At 33.5% G+C, this 27,578-nt stretch overlaps 1 protein-coding gene across 1 annotated transcript; it reads right to left on the bottom strand.

Moving 5' to 3' along the window:
* Positions 1 to 19,315: 19,315 nt before the first annotated feature.
* On the bottom strand, positions 19,316 to 21,767 carry LOC107896653 (uncharacterized transmembrane protein DDB_G0289901). The gene is made up of 2 exons (XM_016821873.2): positions 20,041 to 21,767; positions 19,316 to 19,828 (listed from the first exon to the last, which is right to left on the bottom strand). The coding sequence occupies exons 1-2, from the start codon at positions 21,400 to 21,402 to the stop codon at positions 19,655 to 19,657; spliced, it is 1,536 nt and encodes a 511-aa protein (XP_016677362.2). The 5' UTR covers positions 21,403 to 21,767; the 3' UTR covers positions 19,316 to 19,654.
* Positions 21,768 to 27,578: the final 5,811 nt, after the last annotated feature.

Below are 27,578 nucleotides of genomic sequence, written 5' to 3'. Positions count from 1 at the left end.
TTCCCATAAAGAAAGCTTTCTTTGCCCTCGGATCCAACTTTGACTCCTTCACATGGTAATATGCAGTGGTTCCAAACACATGTAAGGAATCATAATCTGTAGCCGGTTTTCCAGACCATACCTCCATAGGAGTTTTTCTTTCTAATGCAGATGATGGCAAACGATTAACAAGATGGCCAGCGTATGTCACAGCCTCAGCCCAAAATTGCTTGCCCAACCCAGCATTGGACAACATACATCGAACTTTCTCCAGCAATGTTCGATTCATACGCTCTGCCAATCCATTCTGCTGTGGTGTATCCCTAACTGTGAAGTGTCGAACAATACCATACTCTTGGCACACATTGAAGAACGGATCACTTTTATATTCCCCTCCATTGTCCGTCCTAAGCCGCTTGATTTTCTTGCCAGTCTGGTTTTCGATCATAGTTTTCCATTTAAGAAAAACTCTAAGCACTTCATCCTTAGTTCTCATGGTATACACCCAAACTCTTCTGGAAAAGTCATCAACAAAAGTAACAAAGTAGTGTTTTCCTCCCAATGAAGGTGTCTTGGAAGGCCCCCACACATCTGAATGAACATATTCCAAAATACCTTTTGTATTATGGATAGCAGTACCGAATTTCACTCTCTTTTGCTTTCCCAGAACACAGTGCTCACAAAATTTTAATTTGCAAGCCTTTGCACCTTTCAACAATCCTTGCTTTGCCAGAATTTGCAAGGATTTTTCGCTGGCATGTCCCAACTTCATATGCCACAACTGCATTGAGTCCAAGTCTTTGTTACCGGAAGCTGCAGCGACTGCTCCAATAACTGTACTACCTTGGTAGTAATACAAGTTATTTTTCCTGATGCCCTTCAATATCACAAGTGCGCCAGATGTCACTTTCAAAACCCCATCTCTCATAGTAACAACTGAACCATTGGATTCCAAGGCTCCCAATGAGATGAGATTTTTCTTCAAATTGGGCACGTACCGAACATCAGTCAGAACTCTGGTTGATCTATCTTTATTCTTTAATTGGATTGAACCTATCCCAACAGTTTTACAGGCATTGTCATTGCCCATATAAACAACTCCTCCATTTAGTTCTACTAAATCAGAGAACCACTCCCGGTTAGGGGACATATGATAGGTACAACCCGAATCCAATATCCACTCATCTGAATGGAACGACGATGATGATGCAACCAGTGATAGTTCAGAGTCACTAGTATCATGCTTAGCAACACAAGCATCTACAACAGCTTTTCCCTTATTCTTCAGCTTTGGACAATTTTTCTTCCAGTGGCCTTTCTTATGACAAAAAGCACATTCATCTTTCCCGAGTCTGGACTTTGACTTTGATCTCCCCTTTTGAGTTTTCTTCCGAGTGTATGAACGACCTCGGACTACTAAAGCTTCTGTATCTCTGATTGAGTTTTTCTGTTTGTCCTTCTTTCTCTGTTCATAACTGTATAAGGCCGCACAGACTTCGCTCAGAGATATATCACTCCTGCCATGAAGTAGAGTAGTTTCTAGGAACTCAAACTCCTCAGGAAGTGACCCCAACAGCATCAAAGCCAAATCTTCATCTTTGAATGTCTCATCCATATTCAGCAAATCAGTGACTAACTGATTAAATTTGGTGATGTGATCATTCATTGTGGTACTTGGGACATATGTGAAGCGAAACAGTCTTTTCTTCAAGTGGAGCTTATTTTGACTGTTTTTCTTCAAAAATTTTTCTTCAAGTGCCACCCACAACTTATTTGCAAAAGTCTCCTTTGAAAAAGCATACCTCTGCTCTCGAGAAAGGCATGATCGAATTGTGCCACATGCCAACCGATTGATCGCCTTCCAATCTTTCTTCTGTACATCATCTGGTTTCTCTTCATCAATGGCAATGTCTAGACCCTGCTGAAAAAGGGCATCTAGAACCTCACTTTGCCACATACCAAAATGGCCCGTGCCATCAAAGATCTCCACGGCCAGTCTTGCATTTGCAATTGTCGGTCTTATCCACATGGACGATGTTGAAGCTCCTACACCGACCGTTTTCTCCATAATCTTTCAATATACCTAAGGAAATCTTTTCTGATGTGGAAGATCAGTTTAAACTGCAACCACAGAGCATACTACGATTAACCTTCGGCTCTGATACCACTTGTTGTTCCAATAGGGTCGGAAGCGTGTAAATTATTGTACTAAAAAATCACACAAAGTTCAATTCCCAGGAAAGAGAGGTGGATCACATGGATCTCTTAAATACCAAGTCTTTCCTTAGACAGAATATCCCTTCTATAGTAATTTAATAGCACAATTAAATACTACTATTATACCCTCAAATATTGAAAGAAAAATAGGACAAGAAAGAACACAAGAGTTTTAACGAGGTTCGGTAAATTATACCTACGTCCTCGGGCACTAACACCAGATGATAACTTTACTATCTCCAAAGTATTACAAACAAATAGAATTCCTTAAGAATTCTCAAATGGGAGAAGAGAGAAAACTAAGAGAGAAAGATTGGTTGGGATGAATTGAAATGAGAAATGAGAAGGCCTATTTATAGTTGAGGTTTAAGGACCAAACAATAAATAGCCCATTATCTTAAGGACCAAAAAAAATTATCCCATGCCACTTTTTCAAAGTCAACTTTAGGGTGCTAAACTTGCACCACTTTGTATTGTTTGCCATTAATGTTGTCTTCCATTAATGTTAACAAATCTTACCTAATTCAGCTGTACTAAATCTCATATTTAAGTAGACATCTTTTGCTACCGAGAGTAGAATCAAATCACATAGAACATTCCCCATATTACAATTCCCATGGCAGCCCTCAGAATTTAAGATTATCATCAAATGGGATAATTTTCGCATATAACTCACCTCTTCATTGAAAAACCCTCATTATCTTCTAATAATACATATTATATATCTTCAACTTATTCATCATATTAAGGAAATTTGTTCAATAAATGCAATGTTCATAGACATGAAACCATCAAGTTGTTGTTACCTTATCACGCCTAAGCTATTCATTATGGGTTATGATATCAAATTATCTGTTAAAAAATGGCCAACACAGTCTGCCTAAAGATGTACCGATACAACACATTTTAATAATATAAATACTCAATTAATTCATGTGTAATGAAGAAATGTGGGTTTCCATGTTTCATTCGTTTGACTGTATTCATCCAACGAATCAAATAAATTGTGAAGCTCACTTGTCTAAATTCAAACACCTTATCTTTAGTGTCTCCATGCTTACCTCAATTTTTCTTTGTTTTATGTTATGGATGATTTTGACGCAGACTTTGTTTATTTATTTTGTTCATCCTCTTCGGTGCTCTTTTAATTTACCCAATTAGAATTACAAATGTAGTACCACCCTGCTGGAATGTTGTATATGAACAAGTTTAGCAGACTTAGTTGACTTCCTTCAACCTTGCTTTCACATTTTAGGTTTTAGCGGCGTTTTTAGTGGTGTTTGGACGGAAAACGCTGCAAATATTATACATTAGTGGCGCTAACGGAAAAACGCCGCAATAGGTAAAGCAACAGCGGCGTTTATGAGAAAGACGCCGCAAAAGGTCAAGCATTAGCGGCATTATAAGAAAAACGCCGCAAAGTATCATTTTATTTAAAACGAAACGGCGCCGTTTTGCTTTACTCAGTTTTATCCCTAAATCATATTCTCGAAATCCCTTATTTTTTCTCCTAAAAGTTTTCCCAAATCCTTAAATTTTTCCCCAAATCCCTTAGATTTTCCCCGACCATCTGCTACACCGCCGTTGACTGTCCCCTTTGCTGCATTACCGTCAACACTCCTCTGCTGCATAGCTATGTAAGTTTTTTCCGTTTGTTTCTCGAGAAAAATTAAAAAAAAGTCGAGCATTTTCGTCCGTTCTTTGCTTTTTTTTTTTGTATATATAAGATTGCATATTTGTTTACTTGACTGATAGAATTGAAATCAACTAGAAAATCAAGTGGATAAATATTCGGATTCTTGTTTTGTTTCAGGTTTTTGGTGAAAATCGACTGTGCAATATCAAAATTTGTTTACAAAACCAGGGAGTGTTATAGGTGAGAAATTGAACGATTATTTAATTTATTTTTATCTACAAATTTTATGTTATGAACTAAGTAGTTTTGTGAATTTGCATTATTACTTCACTGTAGAATTACAATTATGAACTAAATAAATTGGTATCAAAATTTGTTTTCAAAACCAGGAAGTGTTACAGGTTTTTGGTTTTCTGTAGAATTATTTTTACTTCACTGTTTGTTCTTTGAGATTAGGAGTTACTCATCATGGTTTAATTGTTTGTCTGCCTTGAGGAAAATTCCAAATGAATACCAATCCTTGAATCTTACACATAACCAGGCCTAAATTACCGATTTCACTTCAAGTTTATATGTAAATCGAGGTAGTTTTTAATGTATCAATGTCTTATTTTAATGTATCATTATGAGTTTATTGATATTTTTATTTTCACATATATATATTTATAGTTTAATTTTTAGTTTTTTAATAAATTATAATATATATGTGCAAAAATAATTCAATTACATTTATATAATTTATATTATACATATTTATATACAAATATAAGTTTTAAAATTATTAGTAGTTGAATAATTAACTTAATAATTTCAAGTTTTAATGTAGTTTTTAAAATGATTTAAGATATAAAAAAATAAGTTTAAAATATAAAAATTTTGTACTAATCTTGTTACGCACCAGTTTAAGTTAGTATTGATTGAAATAAGTATAAATATATGAAAGGTTAAAATACATGGAAAATCTTGATTAGAATGAAATTTAAATTATTTTGTACCAATTAAGGACTAAAATAATATACACCGTTTGATACAACCATTATCGATATGATAACAACCACCCTGATATAAAGATATGTAATAGTATAAATTTAAACAAATTAAAAGATGAGGAGGGTTTGGCAAATATAACCCGAATGTTAGGGTGAAAACCTCTTTGATTTTTTAGGTTAATGTCACATTTATCCTCTAAACTTTAGGCTAATGTTAACTCTAGTCTAGTACGTATACTAAAAAGCAGAATTATAGTTTGACATCTTTATTATGCTGGTTGGGTCTTAGAAAATTGGGGTAATAGGAACATAAGTGTTTGATTTACTAAATTTTTTAGTAGCACTGTTTCTTTTCCTTTTTTCCCTTTTCTTGCAAATTCAATATTGATGCCTGATATATGATGTAATTGAATCCTTGTTTAGCATAGATGAGTTTTTACATCAGCAAGTTCTTGATATAGAGCACGGTTTTGCAGGGCAGTTACTAAGCCCCAAATTTTCTATTTCTTTCTCTTTTTTGGTCAGACCGAATTAAGCAGGCCAAAGTTTGTAAAGGTAATAACAGTGAATTTCGCCCTTATATTTTTTGTTTTAAATTCTAAATTTAAATCGATTGATTTTAATGTTTAGTATAGTAAACATAAAGGTGATAAAAAACACAAATTTAAAAATTAAAAGAGTATAATTAAAAGAGTCAATGTTTAAAGTTAATATTTAAAGATGATAATCATAACTTATATAAACATTTAAGGTTTATGATTATCATAACTTACATAAACATTTAAAGAATATAAAAAAATACAATTTCTAACCTTTAAAGAATATAATATATATCATATCATAACTTATATAAAACTTTGGATCAAAATATATAAAAATTACAGAAATTAGGGCAACACTATTGTTTTTCCCTACTTTTAATTATACTTATAAATAAACCCAAAATGTTGTCACTAATATATATCTTTTAAATAATTAGATACTTGATATATATTATCTATTTTAGTACAATGACATGATTTAAATCTATTTAGAATACTTAAGTAATCGTAATTTATTGTCAACTTTAGACTTCAAGAACTACGAAATGGATAAGAGTTGGATGGATTTGTCAAGGGTAAGCAATGGCTACCGCAATGGAGTACAAACTTTTCTAAATTTTGCATTTCAAAATGCAAGCCAAGAGAATATGATTCTTTGCCCATGTAAGAAGTGTGGCAACATCAATTGGCATTTTGATGAAGTTGTCTACGAACATCTAATTGTTGATGGCTTTATTCGGAGGTATAAAAAATGGATTTTCTATGGAGAGTGTATACATCGTAGAACCTCTTCAATGATTAGTCTGACTTATCTTCATAATGCTTACCATCAGTCTGTTAGAGAAGATGGCACGGAAGGTATGTTGCAGGATGCATTTAATATGCACAGTCATGGTTTGCAATTGTTTCCACTTGAAATTATTGCATCCGATGATTGTGATATTGGTGAAAATACTTTTATCAAAACGGGAAGAAGTGCACCTGATAAAGAGTCAAATGGAGAAACGGCGAAGTTCTATAAGTTACTTAATGAAATGAATGAAGAACTTTATGAGGGGTCGAAATTTTGAAAACTGTCCTTCTGCATTCGTCTTTTTCACTTAAAATGTTTGGGAGGGTGGACTGGAAACTCTTTTACACTGTTGTTAGAGTTTTTGAGAGATGTGTTTTCATTTGCAAAAATCCCTCATTTATCAAAGCTATGAAAAAAAGATAAAAGAATTAGGCCTTGGGTACGACAAAATTCATAGTTGCCCAAATAACTACATGTTGTATTGGGGTGATCGAAAAAACCAACAGTCTTGTCATATTTGCGGTACATCTCGTTAGATGAATAGGAATGAAAAAGATATGAATGAGGATGAAGGTGAGGCATAGTCAAGAAAGAAGCCAGTAAAGATTTGACGATATTTTCCACTACTAACAAGGCTTCAAAGGCTTTTCATATTGTCAAAGACAGCCGAGTCTATGAGGTGGCATCATGATCAATGAATTGATGATGAATTATTAAGCCATCCTGCATATTCTTTAGCTTGGAAATCATTTGACTGTAAATTTCCAAGCTTTTCAAGCGATCCTCGGAATGTGAGGCTTGGGCTAGCATCTGATGGATTTAATCTTTTTAAAATCATAAGTACTTTGTACAGTACTTGGCCTGTAGTGCTTATTCCTTACAATTTGCCTCATTGGATTTGCATGAAGAAATCTTCTTTTATCTTATCTATGATTATCCTTAGAGAGAAAGGTCCAGAAATGATATTGATATTTATATACAGCCACTTATTGAAGAGTTGAAATAATTATGGGCGGGTGTTAAAACATATGATATCTTGAGAAAGGAAAACTTTTATTTACGTGCAGCTTTGTTGTGGACTATTAATGATTTCCCGGCTTATGTTAATTTATTTGGTTAGAGTACCAAAGGACGTTATGCTTGTCCTTGTTGTGTGGCGTAAACATGTTCGAAGTGGTTATATAATGAGAAGAAATTCTATTATATGGGGCATCGTCGGTGGTTAGATGGAAATCATAGATTTAGATTTCAGAGGACTCTATTTGATGGTACAGAAGAGTTTAGAGAAGCTCCTGAGCAGACCATTGGATTTAAAATCTTGTTCATGTTAAAAGATATCAATTTCAGTTATGGGAAGATGAATCAACCACCCAACAGGCAAACAAAGAGAAGACCGAGGGAGGCGTATGTTGACCAACAGAGTAATGATGAATCTGATGAAGAGGATGATCTTAATGAGGCAGACTTGTGGAAAAAAAGAAGTATTTTTCTAAGCTTCCTTATTAGGAGCATCACATTTTGCAACACACTTTTGATTTCATGCATATTGAAAAGAATGTTTGCGAGAACATTATCGGGAAATTCTGAATGTTGATAGAAAATCAGAAGACAATCTTCAGAGTTGACTTGATCTAGTTGACATGGGAATTCGACGTGATCTTCATCCCCAACTACTTTCTGGAAAATCTCGGTTGCCTCCTTCTATTTTTGCAATGTCGAAGAAAGAAAAAAGAAGTGTTCTACACGGTGTTGAAGGATATAAAGGTCCTAGATACGTATGCATCAAATATATCTCGATGTGTGAGTCTTAAAGATCAAAGACTATATTCCCTAAAATTACATGATTATCACATCTTGATGTAAGATTTACTGCCAATTGCTTTACGGTGTTGTATGTAAAAAAATGTGACGTCTTGTATAATTGAACTATCCAATATAATGAAAGCTATTTGTTACAAAGTTTTGATTGTTGAAGAACTTGAGAAAGTACAAGATCGAGCCGACTTAATTTTATGCAACTTGGAAAAGATCTTTCCACCTTTCTTCTTCACTATATGGTGCACTTGCTAATCCATCTCCTTCATGAAGCAAAACTTGGTGGATCGGTTTTCTATCGGTGGATGTATGCTATAGAGAGGTGCTAATTTATTTGTAAAGTTTTTATTCATTCATCAATATACCTTTAGTTACAAATTTTGATAATGTTGTATATCGTGTTTAGGTTCCTATGTAAATTGAAACCTTATTATCGTAATAAGCATTATCCAGAAATATCAATTACTGAAGGTTACTTGGCAAAGGAGTGTATGACTTTCTGCTCTAGATATTTAGAAGATGTTGAAACAAGATTGAATAGACCAAGTAGAAATACTGGGCTCACTAATCATAACTTAGCCGAAACTTATCTATTTCGAAGTTATGGACAACCAATTGGTAAAGTTGAAATTGCACACTTAGATGATAGATCTTGGGTACAAGCACCTCGATATGTTCTTTTTCACCACGATTCAATTGAACTATCTTTTTAATTTGTTTATGTTCTAACCAAGTAATCCATTTTTTAACATAGAGAGTACAAACAAGTCTTGAGATCTCGTTCACACTCCCGAAGATTACAATATCGAGAGATTTATAAGTTATTCACAAAATCTTTTCATGAATGGTTAGGGAAAACAGTTTGCAACTGAAGCTTTCATTGAAAAATAATAATGTTTTCATATAACATTTATAATTAATCAATTTACTTTCGATTCAATAGGTTTGGAGTGGAAAGGACATCAATGACAAAGTTAAATGGCTTTCCCAAGGTCCAAAAAGAGTAGTAAAAATATATACTGCCTTCTTCATTAATGGATTCAGGTTTTATACAAAATCTCGCAAAAGATTGATGATGACTCAAAATGATGGAATAGATGTTAATTCTTCAATTACAAGTTGTGCTAGTGCTAGAGACAGTAATCCGCTTAAGGGAAATGTGGAGCATTATGGACTTCTTACGGATATTATTGAGTTGGATTACTATGACAAACGAAAGGTTGTCTTATTTCGATGTGATTGGGCTGATGTTAATACTACTCGCGAAATTAAAAAAAGATCAATTTGGTTTTACAATGGTGAACCTCTCTTGATTAATTCACATTGGACAGCAATTGATAAACAAGTCGTATGTATTTTCTTCTCAAGTCAAACAAGTTTTTTACTCGAAAGATCCAACTGATGAGGTTTGGCACGTTGTACTCCGTAACACCCCTAGAGACTTGTTTGACATGGGCAATGGAAGTAGAGATGACATCGACGAAAGATCAGAAAATTTGCCAGTTCCAAAACAAAACTTAAATGAAACTATCCCTAGTACTAGTACACAATTTCAATAGGTTCACCAGGATGTGGATGAAGATATTTGCGAATCATGATGAAGTAAGATTTTACGATTTTTTAATTATATGTAATATTATAATTTAAATCTTTATCTTGTTAAATATTTCAACTATTTTATATGTACTATTATTGTTGTAATTAGTTACCAATATTTAAACTATTTTATGTGTATTACAGATAAAATGCCTAGAAGAAGATTGTGAGATCTAAGTATTATTCAAAATCCTCCAAATTTGGAAGAAACAAGTAGTGAACAACAGGCTGCTATTGGATCTTCGAATGTTTTGAATACGATTGACGAACCTGTTGAAATTCAAAGTAATGTTAACTTTATTTACATGCATGTTGACTTTTATTATTGATTTTTGTTTCAAATTCTTATAATATCATATACCATTTTTTAGTTGAAAGTGGTAGGAGGCGCAAAACTCGAGGACGTACGCTATTATAAAATTTATATGAGCTAAATTCTATCGAGCATGTCAAATTAGCTAAAAACAGTCATGGTCAGCCTATTGGATCAGAAGCTCGACTTTTAGCAGGATACTTGGGCATTATAGTACGAAATGTCAATCTGTTGTCTATCAACTACGAGTCATGGCATCATATGCCCAATAGTAACAAAAATCAAGCTCTCGATAATATTAAGGTAATAACGTGAATATAATTTATAATACTTTGGTTTAAGTTTCATTTATATTTACGTTCTAAACTTGTGTTATTTGCAAGAGAGATTTGCTTTAGAGGTCTCAGATAATTATGTGAAGAAGACATTAGGAAAGAAATGGAGAGACCATAAAAGTATTTTAAAAAAGGAATATTTTAAGAAAAATATAAGCCTTGAAGAGAAATTGCGGAATGTCCCGTTGGAAATATTGAGGTACCAATGGAAAGATGTAGTTAGATTTTGAAATTCAAAAAAACGAGAGGTATTACGTACTTCCAAACTCTTATAATTATGTCGGTTTATAGCATTTACTATATACGTAATAATAATTTCATAATGTAGGATTGTGAGCGAGTTGGAACTACAAGTAGGCAAAAACAAAAATTCACGTACACAGCTGGGTCGAAAAGTTTTGCTTGTGTAGCTAATGACGAGATATTTTGAATTTATTAATTGTGTCAAATATTAATTGCTTTCTATTAAATAATATTTTTCCTACTATATTGTAGGAACTGTCGTTGGTCAAAAAGTTGGACGCCTTCTGCTTTTTGACATTACACATAAAAAGAAAGATGGGTCTCTTATTACTATTGAAGTTGCAAAAATTATGGTATATTTACTTAATAAAATTTGAATTATTTTAAATATTTATTATGTTTAATTATAATGGTTTAATTCGTCGTTTTTAATGAAAATAATGCCAAGTTATGTTGCATTTGTTTTGATTATATATTTTGTTTCTAACTCTTTGATTGATTTACTGGGAGAAACTAAAGGATAAAAGAGCGGAGTATGAAGCGATCGCTTCAAGTGATAGTTTTATTAATCTTGACGACATTGATAATCGAATTATTACTGAAGTTTTGGGTCCTCAAAGGTATGGTCGGGTTTGATTTCAAGGATATTTTGTTAACCCAACCTAATATTTTGGATCCAGCTCACAACAATACATGCCTTCGGGGAATCAGGCTTAAGCTGAAGTTCAGTGGTTAAGAGACCAGATGAATCAGATGTAAGCGAGCACAGTTGAGCAAATTGCTCAACTTAAAGCAGAGCAGCATCAAGAGAAGCAGAGGCTCAAAGAAAATATTTTAAACTCCAGCTACAACTTAAAGCGGAGGAAGCAACGAGGGAAGCAGATGCAACAAGAAAATATGACGAACTCCAGCTACAGCTTCAGAATATGATGAAGATGTTTCAGCAATTGTAGGATCCGCCATCTTAGACTTTTGTTTTCTTATTGTGACAATATTTTAACGATATAACTTTTGAATATAATATGTTTTTTTTATTTCATTTATTAATTTAGATCATATATATATTTCTTTTGTGATAGTATCATTTAGATTTGAAGTTTTTGGTTGGATTTGATGTTACAGGAAATTATGTTGATAATTCGGGTTCTATATGAATGAAAATGGGTTGGTAAAATCTGCTAAAGTTAGTGGCGTTTTTCCACAAACATTGCCAGAGAACATGACCTTTTGCGGCGCTTTTACTAAAAACGCCGCTAAAGGTCATTTCTTTGGCGGCGTTTGTGGGGAAAGCGTAGGTAAAGGTCATGTTCTATAGCGAAGTTTGTGGGAAAAACGCCGCTAAAGGCCATGTTTTATAATGGTGTTTTTCCACATAAATGCCGCAAAATTTAGGGGCATTATCTATAGCGGCATTTTTTGCGGCGCTTATAAAAACGCCACAAATTATTTTAGCAGCACTTATAGCCAAAAAAATGCCACTAAAAACCTGTTTTGCTGTAGTGTTTGTACCAAAATACAATGTTACTCTAGTACTAGATATTTATTTACGGTAATTATAAGGTTAGTAATTATAGAAATTGTAATTTATTAGATGTGTATTGTAATTTTTGATGTCATGTTTGGTAGTACAAATTGTAAATTACATAGGTACATAATTTATATATTTTTTTAAAAATGAATTACTATAATAAATAATATGATAAAAATAATTTCGAAACAAGTAACAAAGAGTAAAATCAAATCATCATGTGTATTATAATCACAAAAATGATTAGTGATGTTGTTAAGATGATAAATATTTTTTAAGAACAATAAATGTATTTTAACTATATTTTTATGCCTTGGATGTCTCAAATTAAAGAGTTTGCAAGTTATTTATGATGCTTGTGTTTGATACGATTCTATCAAATTGTATCATACCCCACGATATGATGCAAGAAAATTTTTTCTATTTGTATAATTAGTATCGTCCTTAAAATATTTAGACTCACAACTCAAATAATCTGTAGCTTTAATTATAAAACTTTAGAGAAATACTTATATTAGGTTATATCAACTTTTGTAATACGTAAATTAAATAATAATAATATATAACCTTTAAAAAATTATAAATTGTCTAAAATTTTCATAATACTTCTTATAAATAATATTTTTCCATAACTTTAATTTTTTTTATGAATAAGTATATTATTTTTATAATATATAACATGGACACATAATAAGTTGTGTCCATATTTCTTGGCCATAATTTTTTATAAATAAATATATTATAACACTTTTATAGCATGTAAACTTTTTTGTTATAGCTTTATAAAATTTTTAGAATTTAAATAATATATTTTTTGTTATAACTTTATAAAATATTACAAATTAATTTTATAATATATTTTTTATGAATTTATAATATAATAATTTTTTTGCCATAATCATCTCAAACATTCATACATGTTCATGCTTATAATATAATTTATTTATAATTTGTATAAATAAATTAAATTTGGATTTGAATGTAATTACATGTGTAATTACTCCAATTCTCACCCTCCCCTTAAGAATTGGAACGTGTAATTAGATGCTCTAATTACATCCAATTCAATGGGATCATCAATTATAATGGTTACCCAAATATGTCACCCTTATGTAATTACAAGCAATTACATCCAAATTCAATTACTAGGTGGCTTTCCACCTTAATAATTTTTATATTCTCTCCTTTTGGTAAGATGATATTTCAAAGGTCAAATTATGCTATTAAACCTTGTAAATTTAATAAGTTGTGGATTTAGTACTTGTACTTTAATTTATTCATTTTCAATCCCTATACTTTTAGAATTTTAAAATTTTAGTTTTGACCAAATGGCAACTATTAGATCTATTAAGTTAAGTTTTGTTATTTTTAAAATTTATTTCATCAAACATATTATCGTACATTTAATGTCATGCCAACTTGTCATATCTACTTATTACACACACACACACAAAAAAAAACTAGTTAATAGATTTAACGAGTGTTATTTACATTAAGAGTAAAATTTGGAAATCCAAAAAAGGTAGCGACTAGAAAACATAGATTAAATATTTAACTTTTGTTGGGATTTGATAATTTGTTTTAGGTTGTTTGGATAATAAATCTCGTTTCATTAGGGATATTTATTTGTTTGATTTATTTAAAGTTGTTGAGTCATGGACTCCTTTTCTTTCTCTTTTCAGTTGTGATATATGGCTATAAAAAGTCATTTTCTCCTTCAATAATAGATATTTAATTTTTTTCAAAATTCTCTTTACCTTACATTTGGTATCAGAGCTTCCTCACAGGACCTGATTGATTTAGAAGCAGCAGCTTTCTACGTGATATTTTAGGCGATTGAAGATGGCAACAGAAAGTTTATTTGTGCAACCTACTGTTCCAAAATTTGATGGACACTATGACCATTGGGCAATGCTTATGGAAAACTTTCTGCGATCAAAGGAATATTGTATCATAGTGAAAAATGGGGTACCTGCAGTAGCAAAAGGTAGAGCCCTAACAGAAGCAGAGAAGAAACAAGTCGAGGATCAGAAGTTGAAAGGTTTGAAGGCAAAGAACTATCTATTTCAAGAATTAGATCGTTCAATCCTTGAGACAATCCTAAATAAGGATACATCCAAAAGTATATGAGATTCTATGAAATTTCAAGATGTAATAAGAGTAAAACATGCACACCTATAGGCTCTGCGAAAGGAATTTGAGATTCTTGAAATGAAGGTTGGTGAATCTATTAATTAATATTTTACTCGAACTCTCACAATAGTCAACAAGATGAAAAAGAATGGTGAGAATAAGACAGATGCTGAAGTGCTCTAAAAATTTCTAAGATCAATGACTTCCAAGTTTAGCTATGTTGTGTGTTCCATTGAGGAATCTAAAGACACAAGAATTTTGACTATTGATGAATTATAGAGTAGCTTGTTGGTGCATGAGCAACGCATCAACATGAGTTCTTTAGCTAAAAAAGCACAGGCATTGAAGATTTCTTCCGGGGAACTATTTGGTTTAGGAAGTCGAGGCTGAGGTGGTTACAGAGGAAGAGGAAGGGGGAGAGGCAGATAGAGTCTTGATAAAGCTACTGTGGAATGCTACAAATGCCACAAATTATGACATTTTCAGTGGGAATGCTCGAGCAAAGAGGCAAACTTGGTAGAAACTCAAGAAGAAATATTGTTGATGATATTTTTAGATGCAAATTATGTTAATAAATAGGATACATGGTTCCTTGATTCGAGATGCAACAATCACATGTGTGGAAAGAAGGAATATTTCGTCAATTATGATGAAAATTATAAAGATACGATGAAGCTAGGCAACAATACAAGGTTGGCTATAATAAGAAAGGGAAATGTAAGATTACTAGTGGATGGAATGGTGCAGATCATCACATGAGTTTTTTATGTGGCAGAATTGAAGAATAATTTACTGAGTGTAGGGTAGTTGCAAGAGAAGGGGCTGCCTGTTCTATTTCAACATGATAGATGTAGGGTATATCACTTTGAGAAAGGGTTGATCATGGATACAAAGATGATTACAAATCAAATGTTAAAGCTACATGCTATTACTGCACTACTTGTTTATTTTAGCACAACCACAGAAGAAAAGGTTCAGCAGCTTGGACATTACAAATATAGGCACTTGAGTTATAAAGGTCTGAAAACAGTTCAACATAAGAAGATGGCCCATGGCTTACTAGAACTCAAGTCTTCATCAGAGCTTTACAAGGAATGTATGGTGAGAAAGCAGGATAGATTATCATTTCCAAAGAAAAACACTTGGAGGGCGACGCAAATTCTTCAGTTAATTCATGCTGATATTTGTGGACCAATTAAACCTATTTCAAATAGTAGAAAAAGGTACCTGATTACTTTTATTGATGACTTCAGTAGAAAAACTTGAGTTTATTTCTATCAGAAAAAAATTAGAGGCTTTTGTTATTTTTCAAAATTTTAAAGTTCACGTTGAGAAAGAATCAAATTCGGTTATCAAACGCTTGCGAACTGATCATGGAAGAGAATTTACATCACATGAATGCACAAAATTTTGTAAAGATAATGAAATTAAAAAACAACTGACAACTGCATATAAGCCGCAGCAAAATAGAGTAGCGGAACGCAAGAACAGAATCATTATAAATATGGTATGCAACATGCTTTCTGCAAAGAAGATTTTGAAAACCTTCTGGCTTGAAGCAGTGAATTGGACAATACATGTTTTGAATTGATGCCCAACTTGTTTTGTCAAAGATCAGACACCAGAAGAAGTATGGAGCAGAGTCAAAACTTTAGTTGAGTATTTTTGTGTTTTTGGTTGGATTTCTCATGTTCATGTGTCTGATTTTAAAAAAACCATATTAGATGAAAAATACATGATGTGTGTTTTATTGGGGGTTAGTGAGGAGTCAAAAGCTTATAGACTTTACAATCTAAACTCAAAAAAAATTTATAATAAATAGGGATGTTGTATTCGAAGAAGATAAGGCATGGGATTGGGATGAAAAGTATGAAAACATTGCTGTGTGTGACTTAGAATTGGGAGATCAAGAAAATACAGCAATTGGAATTAATGAGACTGAAGAGGAAGGTGAATCTGAAGTTGATGCAGACATAGGGAATCCTTCATTTGATGTTTCAACTGGAGATGATGCTTTTAGTACAGACGAAAAGAGAAACAGGGCACCACCGACTTGGATGAAAGATTATGAGACTGGAGAAGGGCCTTTTGAAGAAGATAATGAAGCTTATTTGGTGATGTCTATAGCTGACGATCTTGTTCAGTTTGAAGAAGTTGTTAAAAGTGAAAAATTGAAGAGAGCAATGGATGCAGAAATGGAATCAATACAAAAAAGAATACATGGGAACGAACAAAATTACCAAATGGAGCAAAGAAGGTAGGAGTAAAGTCGGTTTATAAAACCAAATTTAATGAGATTGGAGAGGTGGATAAATAAAAGGCTAGACTTGTTGTGAAGGGGTATTTGCAATGGTATGGAGTAGATTATATTGAAATATTTACCCATGTTGCTCGTATAGAAACAATTCGACTGGTTGTAACATTTGTAGCTCAAAAAGGTTGGACTATCTACCAACTAGATGTGAAATCAGCGTTTTTGCATGGTGAATTAACTGAAAATGTTTTTATGGAGTAGCCAAGTGGTTATGTTCAGCCGGGAAATAAGGGGAAGGAGTATAAACTACAAAAAACATTTTATGGACTTAAGCAAGCTCCACGTGCTTGGTATAGTTGAATAGATGCTTACTTCATGAAGGAAGGATTTGAGAAATGCGATTATGAACAAACTTTGTTCATAAAAAGGCGAGACATGAAAATGGTAATTGTTAGTTTGTATGTCGATGATCTCATTGTTTTTGGTAATGATGAGCAGATGATAATTGAGTTCAGATATTCTATGAAGAATGAATTTGACGTGATAGATCTTGGGAGGATGAGGTATTTTCTTGGTATCAAAGTGTTGTAAAAATCTGATGGCATTTTTATCAGTCAAAATAAGCATGCATCAGAGGTGCTAAAACGTTTCAAAATGGATAAGAGTAATCATGTTCAGGTTCCACTAGTCTCTAGATTCAAGCTTTCAGAGGATGAAGATAGAGTCAAAGTGGATAAGACTTACTACAAGCAAGTTATTGGTAGTCTTATGTATTTTACAGCAACACGGCTAGACATGATGTTTGTGGTGAGTCTTGCTAGTAGATACATGGAAAATCCTACTGAGCTACATTTGTAGGTGGTGAAACGAGCTTTGAGATACTTGAAGGGTACCACTAAGTTTGGAATCTTCTATAAGAGGGGAGGAGAATATGAACTTGTTGCTTACATTGATAGCGACTATGCTAGAGATATAGAAAATAGGAAGAGTACCTCTGGTTATGTGTTTTTATTAAGCTCAGGAGCAATTTCATGGTTTTCTACAAAGCAACTAGTAGTTAGTTTGTCCACCATAGAAGCTTAATTTATTGCTGCAACATCATGTGCATGTCAAGTAGTATGATTACAAAGGGTGTTGGCGAAATTGGACAAGAATCATGAGAAATTGATCACTATTTTTTGTGATAACAGCTCGACAATCAAGCTCTCCAAAAATACAGTAATGCATAGTCGCATCAAGCATATTGATATGCGTTTTCATTTCCTTATAGACCTGAAAAAGACTGACAACATTAAATTGGTGCATTGTAATTCTTAAGATCAGCTAGCAAATGTGATGACCAAACCTCTTAAGCTGGATCAGTTTTGTAAGTTGAGAAGATTCTTGGGTGTCTGTGCAGAAGCTGACATAAACTAAATGCTTAGAGCATTTTTAGTTTAAGGGAGGAATTGCTAGGATTTGATAATCTATTTTAGGTTGTTTGGATAATAAATCTCGTTTCTTTAAGGATATTTATTTGTTTGATTTATTCAAAGTTGTTAAGTCATGGACTCCTTTTCTTTCTCTTTTTAGTTGTGATGTAGAGCTATAAAAAGCCATTTTCTCCTTCAATAATAGATATTCAATTCTTTTCAAAATTCTCTTTACCTTACAACTTTATGCATAATACATGACTAATAGTAGAATTTAACCAAACAAATTTAACAAGTACTATTTGGTCAAGACTAAATTTTTAAAATTTAAAAAGTATATAAACTAAAATTGATCAAATTAAAATACATATACTAAAGCCATAATTAATACAAATAGATCAACAAAATTTAAACTATTTCAGATCATTTCATTTGGAAGTTGGATTGATCAGATAAACAACAAGAAGCAAAATCTCTAACTCATGCAAAGCAAAACAAAAGTTCATCAAAAGAACAACAAGAAAAACCAAGCCAAACCCCCCAACCATCAAAAGGCATACCATAGATAAGTTTGGGTAAGCTGCATCATTATTCATTTAATTATGCGTAATTTTTTTTTTGTTTTGATGATCTAATTTTAAGAAATTATAATTGGGTGACCCGATTATTCACGATTATGTTTTTTATTACTCAGTCATTAAATGACTAACAAAATAATAATGTGATTGTTTTTAATTGATGTAGTAACAAATTTAACTCTCAATGTTTATGCATTATGTTAATTTGGTCTTAAATTCAAAAGAAAAAAAATCCTAATCTTTAACATTTATGCATTGAGCTAATTTAATCATGATTTTAAAAAAATAACAAATTATTTAAAAAAATACATAAAAATTTAAAACTAGAAAGTTACCAAGTTCCTCTTTTAATGAACGCAAAAGAATCTAAAAACTCGTTAGTAAAAAAAAAATTAGAAAATCAAAATTAAAATTCAATTAGGTCCTTTCGTTGATGGGTTTCACCACTGACTTGTTTGGTCAAATAGAAGAAAAGGACTAAATCTTATATTTTATTCAACATATATATTTTTACCATTTTAAATAATTTTATAACTTTTAAAGATTTTCAAAACTACGTCCAATATGAACTTAAACAAATGGGTGTCTAATTTTTTTTTTATTTCAGACGTAAATTTTTAACAATTCCTTTTTAACTTTAAAATTTTAATAATTATTTATAATTACTTATCATTTTTAATATTATTGTAATATTTGAAATTATGTCTAAAATGAACTTGGATTTATTTTGGAGGTAAACGTTTTAATAACTTTATATATGTTGGAGTAGCATATTAACATAATTGTTCATCGCTTTTATCAATCACATCAATGTCTATTAACAGTTTAGTCCATTAATGTCTAAACATATTCGCTTTTATCATTCCACCATTTGTAAATTTCAGATATAACACCATCCATTAGGTCTTAACATAAAATCCATGAAACAAAATGAACATTGTACATCATCACCTGAAAAGAAAACACCATCCAATACAATACCATAAACTGTTGTAACAGAGTTCGTATACTTCTACCCGAAGCATACAATGAACCGAACCATATATATTTGTTCCGAAAGCATGCTCCAAAGCTATCTAGAAATATCAAAGACAAGCCAATTCCAAATCACAACCAAGACAAGATATAATATTGAACCACGAAAACCCTCCGCAACGAGACATATTGAAAGACACATGTATCCAGGGAAAAAGGTTATTATTCCCCCTTAATTCTGTTCATAGTATGAGGGCAAAAAGGTATCAACCTACGTGAAGAAAGCTAATACAAACAAATGAATCATAAAGACCTTCTAGTCCGCCATTTTAGCCAAGCGATGGACAGTACTTCTTGCAATTCTATTACCAGGATCAATCTTCAGAACGGTTCTCAGATCTTCGGCCCCAAGCTTGTATTTCTCCATGCTTTCATACAAGAGTGCACGCTGTACGAGGACAGACACATTGCTCTCATCGTGCTCTAACACCTAAATAAGAAAATGGAGAACATAATTTCATCAGTCTACATTGATTTCAATTGATGTGATCGATATGAATACAACCAACACAATACTCTGCCATGTGTAAAATATCAGAGGACCAAACCTCGATTACTAGGACCAAAATAACGAGAATGCAGTACAGTTTATTCATACTAACAAGGAACTAACATAATCCAACAGTTTGAAGAATTTTATACCTTTGAACAGTCAGCTACAGCCTTCTTATACTCCCCAACTTCTTTATAGCATGAAGCCCTACATGATAAAACCTCCATGGTGCCAGACTTATCATTTGTCTTTTCAAGAAGAACCACTGCCCAAGACAGCCACTTAATGGCATCAGCATACTGCCCTTGCTTCTGGTTGTCGATACCCTTGCTCTTTGCAGAAGATGCAGTGACCCCAGCCGGGGGAGGAGGAAGCCCTTCAAGCTCTGTTGTCGAGCCACCATCATTTCCTCCTCCTGCTCCTCCAAACTCAGAATCCAATCCCCAATCATCAACTTCAGAAAATTGCTGCCCTCCACCTCCACCAGATGCTTGAGCAGAACCTCCAGAAGCTGAAGATGACGAGAAGAACATATCGAGAGGATCACCGCCCGAGCTTTGAACAGATGGTTGACTTTGAGATCCAACATTCTTTGCAGGCATACCAGAATCATTCGTATTCGAAGTTGAACCAAAACCGCTAGAAGGAAACGCCATTGTGCTTGGTTTTGAAGCATTCTGAAAATCCCCAAATGCACTGAAACCGCTAGAAGGAAATGCAGTTGTGCTCGGTTTTGAAGCATTCTGAAAATCCCCAAATGCATCATGTGCAACATTTGCCTTATTTCCTTTATTACTTCCTGAATTAAGGGTCCCTGATGGTTTTGATGAAAAATCAACCAAAGAACCAAAAGGATCCTTAGAACCAATCCCACTTTTACCTCCACCTGCTGCTCCTCCAGCCATACTTTTCATGGAAGCTCCCCCAAGATTCTGATTCTTACTATTGTTAATATTGACATTAATATTACTACTACCACCAATACCATTGCTATTATTATTATATCCACTAGAAGTTCCCCAATTTCCACTACTTTTTGGCAATGAATCAGCCAAATTCCCCATTGAATATGGGTTTTTACTCGAAGAATTAGGAGTTGGATTTGCATTTTTCAAAGGAACATTAGAATTACTATTATTCTTTCCCTGTCCCAAAGCAGAGCTAACCAAATCTCCAAACAAATTAGGGTTCTTGTTAACAATTCCAATCCCAGAGCTATTACCTCCCGAAGAGGACCAGCTCTTCCCAAAGATGTCTCCCACCATGGAAGTGGGACCCGATATCGCGGCTTGGCTGGCCTGATTCGGGGCGGGTTGATGGGTCCACGACGGTTTGTTGGGTTGCCATGCGGGCTTCGATGGTGCAGATGTTGCTGATGAATAAGATGAAAAGGAAGAAGAGGTTTTGTTCTTTTGGTCGTTGAGGGATTTGGGTCGGCCCGATCCGAGGCCGAGATCGAAATCGAAGGATTTTAGCGAACCAGATGAACCTTTCCCATAATTGGAGCTCATGGTTTTCGCAAAATGCGAGGATGTAAGCAGAGATAAAATTGATGGGATCGGATTTGATCAAAGAACGTACCTTTCTAGAGACGAGATCTTGTTCTCAGGCGTCGGCGGAGAGCGAGAGAGTTGAGCTCCGGTATGGAATTTGATGTCGGACAAGACAGCAGAGCAGAGCAGGCGTCGGATCTGAAATCTAATGTTAGCACGTAACAGGGGGAAGTAAATAAATGAAAAAAACAGGGAACTATATGGATTTCAGTTTTTAACAACCAAAAAAAACAAATTCTAATCATACTTATATCGATTTCATTTTTAAAATCATCTAAAATTATTAAAATATTGTTCATTCTCTTAAAAAAAATATCCTAAACATTTTATTTCCTTAGCTTAGAATAAGGTAAATTCTGCATATTATGTGTAATTATCTGATTATTTTATTAGGCATCATAGAAATTGATAAAATTTTTATTTAACGTACGTAGTTTAATTTATTCATTTTTTGAATAATAAAAGATAAAATACAATTTAAATACTAATATAAGGGCCTTTATGATTCTTTTACCGGCACTTATTCGGGTGAAAAATAAAATTTTGTTCTACAATAATTATATTTATAAAAAAATGATATAGATAATAAATGAGCTTTGTGAAGATGGTAAAGTATAAATATTGAAAAGGTCAAAATGTGCTTGTTGTCCTTGTACTTTTTAAAAATTAGAAATTTAGTCGCTTTATCTTTAAATTTTAAAATATAGGTCCAACTGTTATGGTTTCTGTGACATTTTGTAATAATAATAAAAAAACTACTCACTTGATAGGCATGTAATTAAAAAAATGTAATTAACTTGAATTTAACAAAAAAAACAATATTAACAATTAAACTTGAAATTTGAAATTTAAAAAGTAGATGAACTAAATTCCTGAAAATACAAGTATAGGGACTAAATTTCTAATTTTCGAAAAATACAAAGACTATAGACATATTTTAACCTATTGGAAATTATAAAGTTTTGGGTTTAACTATTATTGTACATATATATATATTTTTATATAAAATATATAAAATGATAAAAGTATTCCGAAAATAATAAAATTTACTTTGTAAAGTAAATATATTTTCATCTTTATCCAATTAACTCGTAACATTAATATAATTAAGTGCTAAATATATAGTATGAAAAAAAGAAAAAAAATGATAAAAAAATGATTGTTTAAAATATTTTAATAAAAAAATGATAAAGGAAAAAAAAAGTAAAAGAAAGGGTAATTTATATATGAAATGAATTAATTAGAATATATTTGAAAGGGACAAAAGGTATTAGAATATTTTCTCAATTCTTTGAAATTAATGTTTGTGTATTTATGTAGATTTAACTTTTTATACAACCTGGTTTTATATCTGTTGACACCATTTTTTTTTGTGAAAACGGGGTCGATTTAGATTTTGAAAATGAAAACGAAACTGAGAGTCACCACCAATCTTTTTTGATGAGGTGTGATCGGATCACCTCGAAAAGTTATTATTTTAATAAATTATTTGATTTATTAAAACAATAATTTCGGTCTACGGAATTCAAAAAAATGGGTTCGGGAGTCGGTTACGCACGAGGAAGGATTAGCACACTCGATACGCCCAAAATTGGTACCTAGTTGATTACTTAATGTCTTGGTGTCGAAAATAAAAAATTCGAAAAGAATTTAAAAATACGATTCCTCTTTATATTATGTTATTTTAAAATTACTCGAATAAATCAAAATGAAAAATGCCTTCTTATCTCGAATTTTCTAAATACGGAATATTGCCTTTATTTTCGAAATTTTACCATTTTGAATTTTGAGTACGAATTAATGGAATATTTAAAAACCAAATGCGTGCAATTTTGATTATATTTGAAAAGAAATTGTTTAAAACAGAAAGGATGCCGTACACGACCTATAATAAATATACAACATACATTTAAAATCCATAACATAATATGCATCATAAAATATACACATAGCATTGGTACTAATAAATCTTAATGTTAACATACATGAATAAGAATAACAGTGCGAATGACCATATAATAATATAAATAATAACATCAACGATAACTATAATAATGACAAATCTGAACCTGAAAGCATTTGAAATAAAATAGCAAATGAATAAATGACAAAATAAAACAGCAATAATAATGACCAATAAATAGAACAAAATAAACAGACCATAAAAATAAATGGAATACAAACTAATATAAGTTAGATTAAAGATTGAAAATAAGTAAATAAATAAATAAACAAAATATTAAATAAAACTCCTCATTTTAAAATAAAAAAAATAAAAATAAAATGAAGTTAAATAGGCTAAGGATTAAATTGAAATCGGAATGAAATTTGAGGGTTTAAACTGTAAATAAATAGAAGGTGTGACTCAGAACTGAAATGAAATGTGCTGAAGGAGTAAGGGACTTCCAGGGAAATATTCCCCAGTCCGGAAACACAGCGCGTCAACAAGGATTAAACTGAAATCGGCATAAAATTTATTGGCCAAAATGAAAGAAACAAAAGGGTCAGATTGCACTGCACTATAAAAGCGGAGGGGCTGAACATGCAAATAACTCCTCCAGGCGCAACACGCGGATCCCCTGGAGCAAGCGGGTTGGGTCGAGGGTCAAAGGTCCAAAACGACGTCATTTTGACCTCTGAACCCAACCCCCAAAATGGTGCCGTTTGGTGTACTGTATTTAATCCAAAATTTTTCTGAAAATCTCATTCTTCAATTTTTTTTTAAAACTTTCAAATCCCCATCTCTCTCAACTCCCCCCGACTAGCGATCCAGCCATAGTCGCCGTTGACAAACGGCCGCACCGCCTCCGTGGCCGGTGTCTGGCGCATAAAAATATGGGCTTTTCAGCCCTCGCCTGGCAGCGCCATCGAGGGTCAAGCCCTCTAAGTGGCCAAAACAGAGGAGAACCCCGGCCTCCTTACGGATTCGGTCTCGATTGTGGCGTAGCTCCCTCCTTTGTCGACGATGCGGTCACAAAGGTTCCTGTGAGCCCCCCTTTTTCTTATTATTTCCGTTTATCAAAATAAAAAAAATAAAAATAAAGATAAAAAAATAGAAAGATTGAAATAAAAAAGGAAACCACTTAAAACTTTTTTTGTTTTTATTTCTCCAGATTCGTAAAAAAGAAAAAGCAATTACAGCCCTAATGCTCGGTTTTTATAACCAATTTGAAAGAACCCCTAAATTTTTATCTTTTGTCGTTTTCCATTCTTCTTCTTGTTGTCCTCTTGCTCTTTATTTTCCTTGCAGGCAACAGCGCGCGTGGAGGAGGCTACGGTGACAGTAGCGGCAGGCATCTCAGAGGCGTGCAGGCATGGCAGAGGGTAGACCTAGGTGCGGCGCACCTAGGGTTTTTTGCTGAAAACTTGTTAAGTTTTGTGGGCTTGTTGGGCTAGGGTTTTTGTTAAGTTGCTAGGTGTTAGTTTGGTTTGAGTAGTGGGTTGGTCTAATTGAGCCATTGCAATTTTGGGTTTGGGTCACTGCTGTAATGGATTGTTTCATTTTTATTATTTGGGTTTGTTTTGCTGGTATGAACCCGAGCAAAATTTGGGTCATTACAGTTGCCCCTCTTTGCTCATTGTCGTGTAACGAGAATGGAGCAAAGATTTCAAAAAGGACCAATTTTGCCCGGTCTCGCTGATCTTTGACTTGTTCTGGTGGTTCTCTTTTCAGGTAGCTTCATTCTAGTCTACTGTTTCTCATTGCTTTGATCCACTTCACATCATCTTTAGAGAGATATGACTTAAATCTACTCTACTGCAACTTCATGGGGATAAGATTCGTGGTTTTAGTCTGCTTCACTGCAATTTCAAGGAGATAAGACTTGTATCTTTAACCTGCTCCGCTGCAACTTCAGGGAGATAAGGTTTGATATGATAGGATCTAATTTGACTTGCCGCAACTTCAGAGGTATATGATTCATCGGTTTAATCGGCTCCACTGCAACTTCAGGGAGATAGGATTGGTTTCTTCTGTTTGCTCCACTATTGCTTAGGGAGATAAGACTTGATGCTATCTGCTCTATTGCAACTTTAGAGAGATAAGATCTGTGGTTTTAATCCGCTCCACTGAAACTTTAGGGAGATAGGATTGGTTTCTTTTGTCTGCTCCACTACTGCTTAGGGAGATAAGACTTGATGCGATCTGCTCTACTGCAACTTCGGAAAGATAAGATCTGTGGTTTTAATCCGCTCCACTGCAACTTTTTGGAGATATGATTGGTTTCTTTTGTCTGCTCCACTACTGCTTAGGGAGATAAGACTTGATGCGATCTGCTTTACTGCAACTTTAGAGAGATAAGATCTGTGGTTTTAATCCACTCCACTGCAACTTCAGGGAGATAGGATTGGTTTCTTCTATCTGCTCTACTACTGTTTAGAGAGATAAGACTTAATGCGATCTGCTCCACTGCTGCTTAAGGAGATAAGATCTTCAATCTACTCCACTGCTACTCAGGGAGATAAGATTCGCCGTCTTCGATCTGCTCCACTACTACTTAGGGAGATAAGATCTACAATCTTCAACCTATTCCACTGCTGCTCAGGGAGATAAAGCTGGTTGCTTAAATCTGCTTCCTACTACCTTAGGAAGATAAGATTCACCATCTTCGATCTACTCCACTACTGCTTAGGGAGATAAGATCTACAATCTTCAAGCTACTCCACAGCTGCTCAGGGAGATAAGGCTAGTGGCTTAAATCTGCTTCCTACTACCTTAGGAAGATAAGATTCGTCATCTTCGATCTGCTCCACTACTGCTTAGGGAGATAAGATCTGTAATCTTCAGCCTACTCTACTTCTGCTCAGGGAGATAAGGCTGGTGGCTTCAATCCATCCCACTGCAACTTCAGGGGTATGGGTAACTTCATTGATCTGTTCTCTGGGGGAACATGACCTGCATAATCCATTTCATGGATCTATTTATGCCTAGTGTTTAGAATATTATGATCAGAATGAATCAAAATTTCTTAACTGGATGTGTATGAATGATATTTGCATGAATGCAGAATGTCATGAGAATGATCCCTCTTTAATGCTTGGGGTGTCATTCCTCGTTGTTCATCAAGGTTTTATCACTAATGCCTTCTTGTTTAGGCGGTATCTTTGACAGAAAAACCAAAGAAGTAGTCACAATTTAGACTATTCTTTCTCAAATGCTTCCAACCCCTAGGTTTGGTTAGTTCTAAACAATAGCCTTGCTTCGGGTCCTCGTACTATTTAGAAACTTTCAGAATAATATGCAGAACTTCTTCTGCTTGAATATTATCAGTCCAGTAATCGTTATTTCAATGAAACGCCTGAAAAAGATTATCAAGATGAAATTTTGTTGAGAGCAAAGCTCGAAATGAATGAATTAATCAAGATAGCAAATTTTGCTAGAATGAGAATAAATTAATCAAGATGGCGTATTTTGTCAAAATACAAAAATGAATAAAATAGAAATAGGTGCCCCAGATATCGCAGCTTGAGCTTCTTTGCCCCAAACATCTTGAGGACCCGTTTTGAACTTGATATGTGTGTAGAAGTCCTAGAAGACTTTGTTGATGCCCCAAGATGTAGCATCTCTCCTTCTTATTAATTCGGAGAGGACAAGACCACCGCATGCCCCCACCTTTGATCAAAATTTGAACTGCCCATTCCTGGGTTTTCAATTCAAAACCCCTTTGGTTTCAAGGCGCCCTTTGCGGGTTTTCACATTGGCCTCTCCTTTTTCTTTTTTTGTTCTTCTTTTATTTTATTTTTTTTTCTTTTCGTTTCTTTTTTTTCCAAGTGAAGTTTTCATTGCTTGAATCAGAATTCTCAAGATTAGGCAGGTTCTTGCCATCCATCTTGGTTAATATCGACGCTTTTTCAGATAAGGCCTTCCACATAAGGTCCTTTCGAGTTTGGCATCCACTTTCTTCTGAAGTCCTTTTGTATGGGAAGGATCTTCTTAGATATTAGGTCCCCCTCATGGAATTCTCTAGGGCGAACCTTTTTTGGTGAGCTCGCATCATTTGCTTTTGGTACATTTGATCATGACGGATAGCTTTCAACCTTTTTTCCTCAATCAACTTTAACTGATCATATCAGGCCTGGATCCATTCTGCTTCATCCAACTTTAGCTCTAACAAGACTCAAAGGGTAGGAATATC

Source organism: Gossypium hirsutum, chromosome D10, assembly GCF_007990345.1.
Source record: "Gossypium hirsutum isolate 1008001.06 chromosome D10, Gossypium_hirsutum_v2.1, whole genome shotgun sequence".
NCBI classification, from domain to species: domain Eukaryota; kingdom Viridiplantae; phylum Streptophyta; class Magnoliopsida; order Malvales; family Malvaceae; genus Gossypium; species Gossypium hirsutum.
Note: the sequence above shows the minus strand (reverse complement) of the source record. Positions and strands in the feature narration are given on the sequence as shown.

Bases quoted from the DNA above. Each gene is read 5' to 3' on its own strand.
- LOC107896653 (XM_016821873.2), bottom strand. From the start codon at position 21,402: ATGAGCTCCAATTATGGGAAAGGTTCATCTGGTTCGCTAAAATCCTTC. The intron at 19,829-20,040 runs GTATAAAATTCT...TTTCTTATTTAG, and splicing joins CTGTAGCTGACTGTTCAAAG to GTGTTAGAGCACGATGAGAG.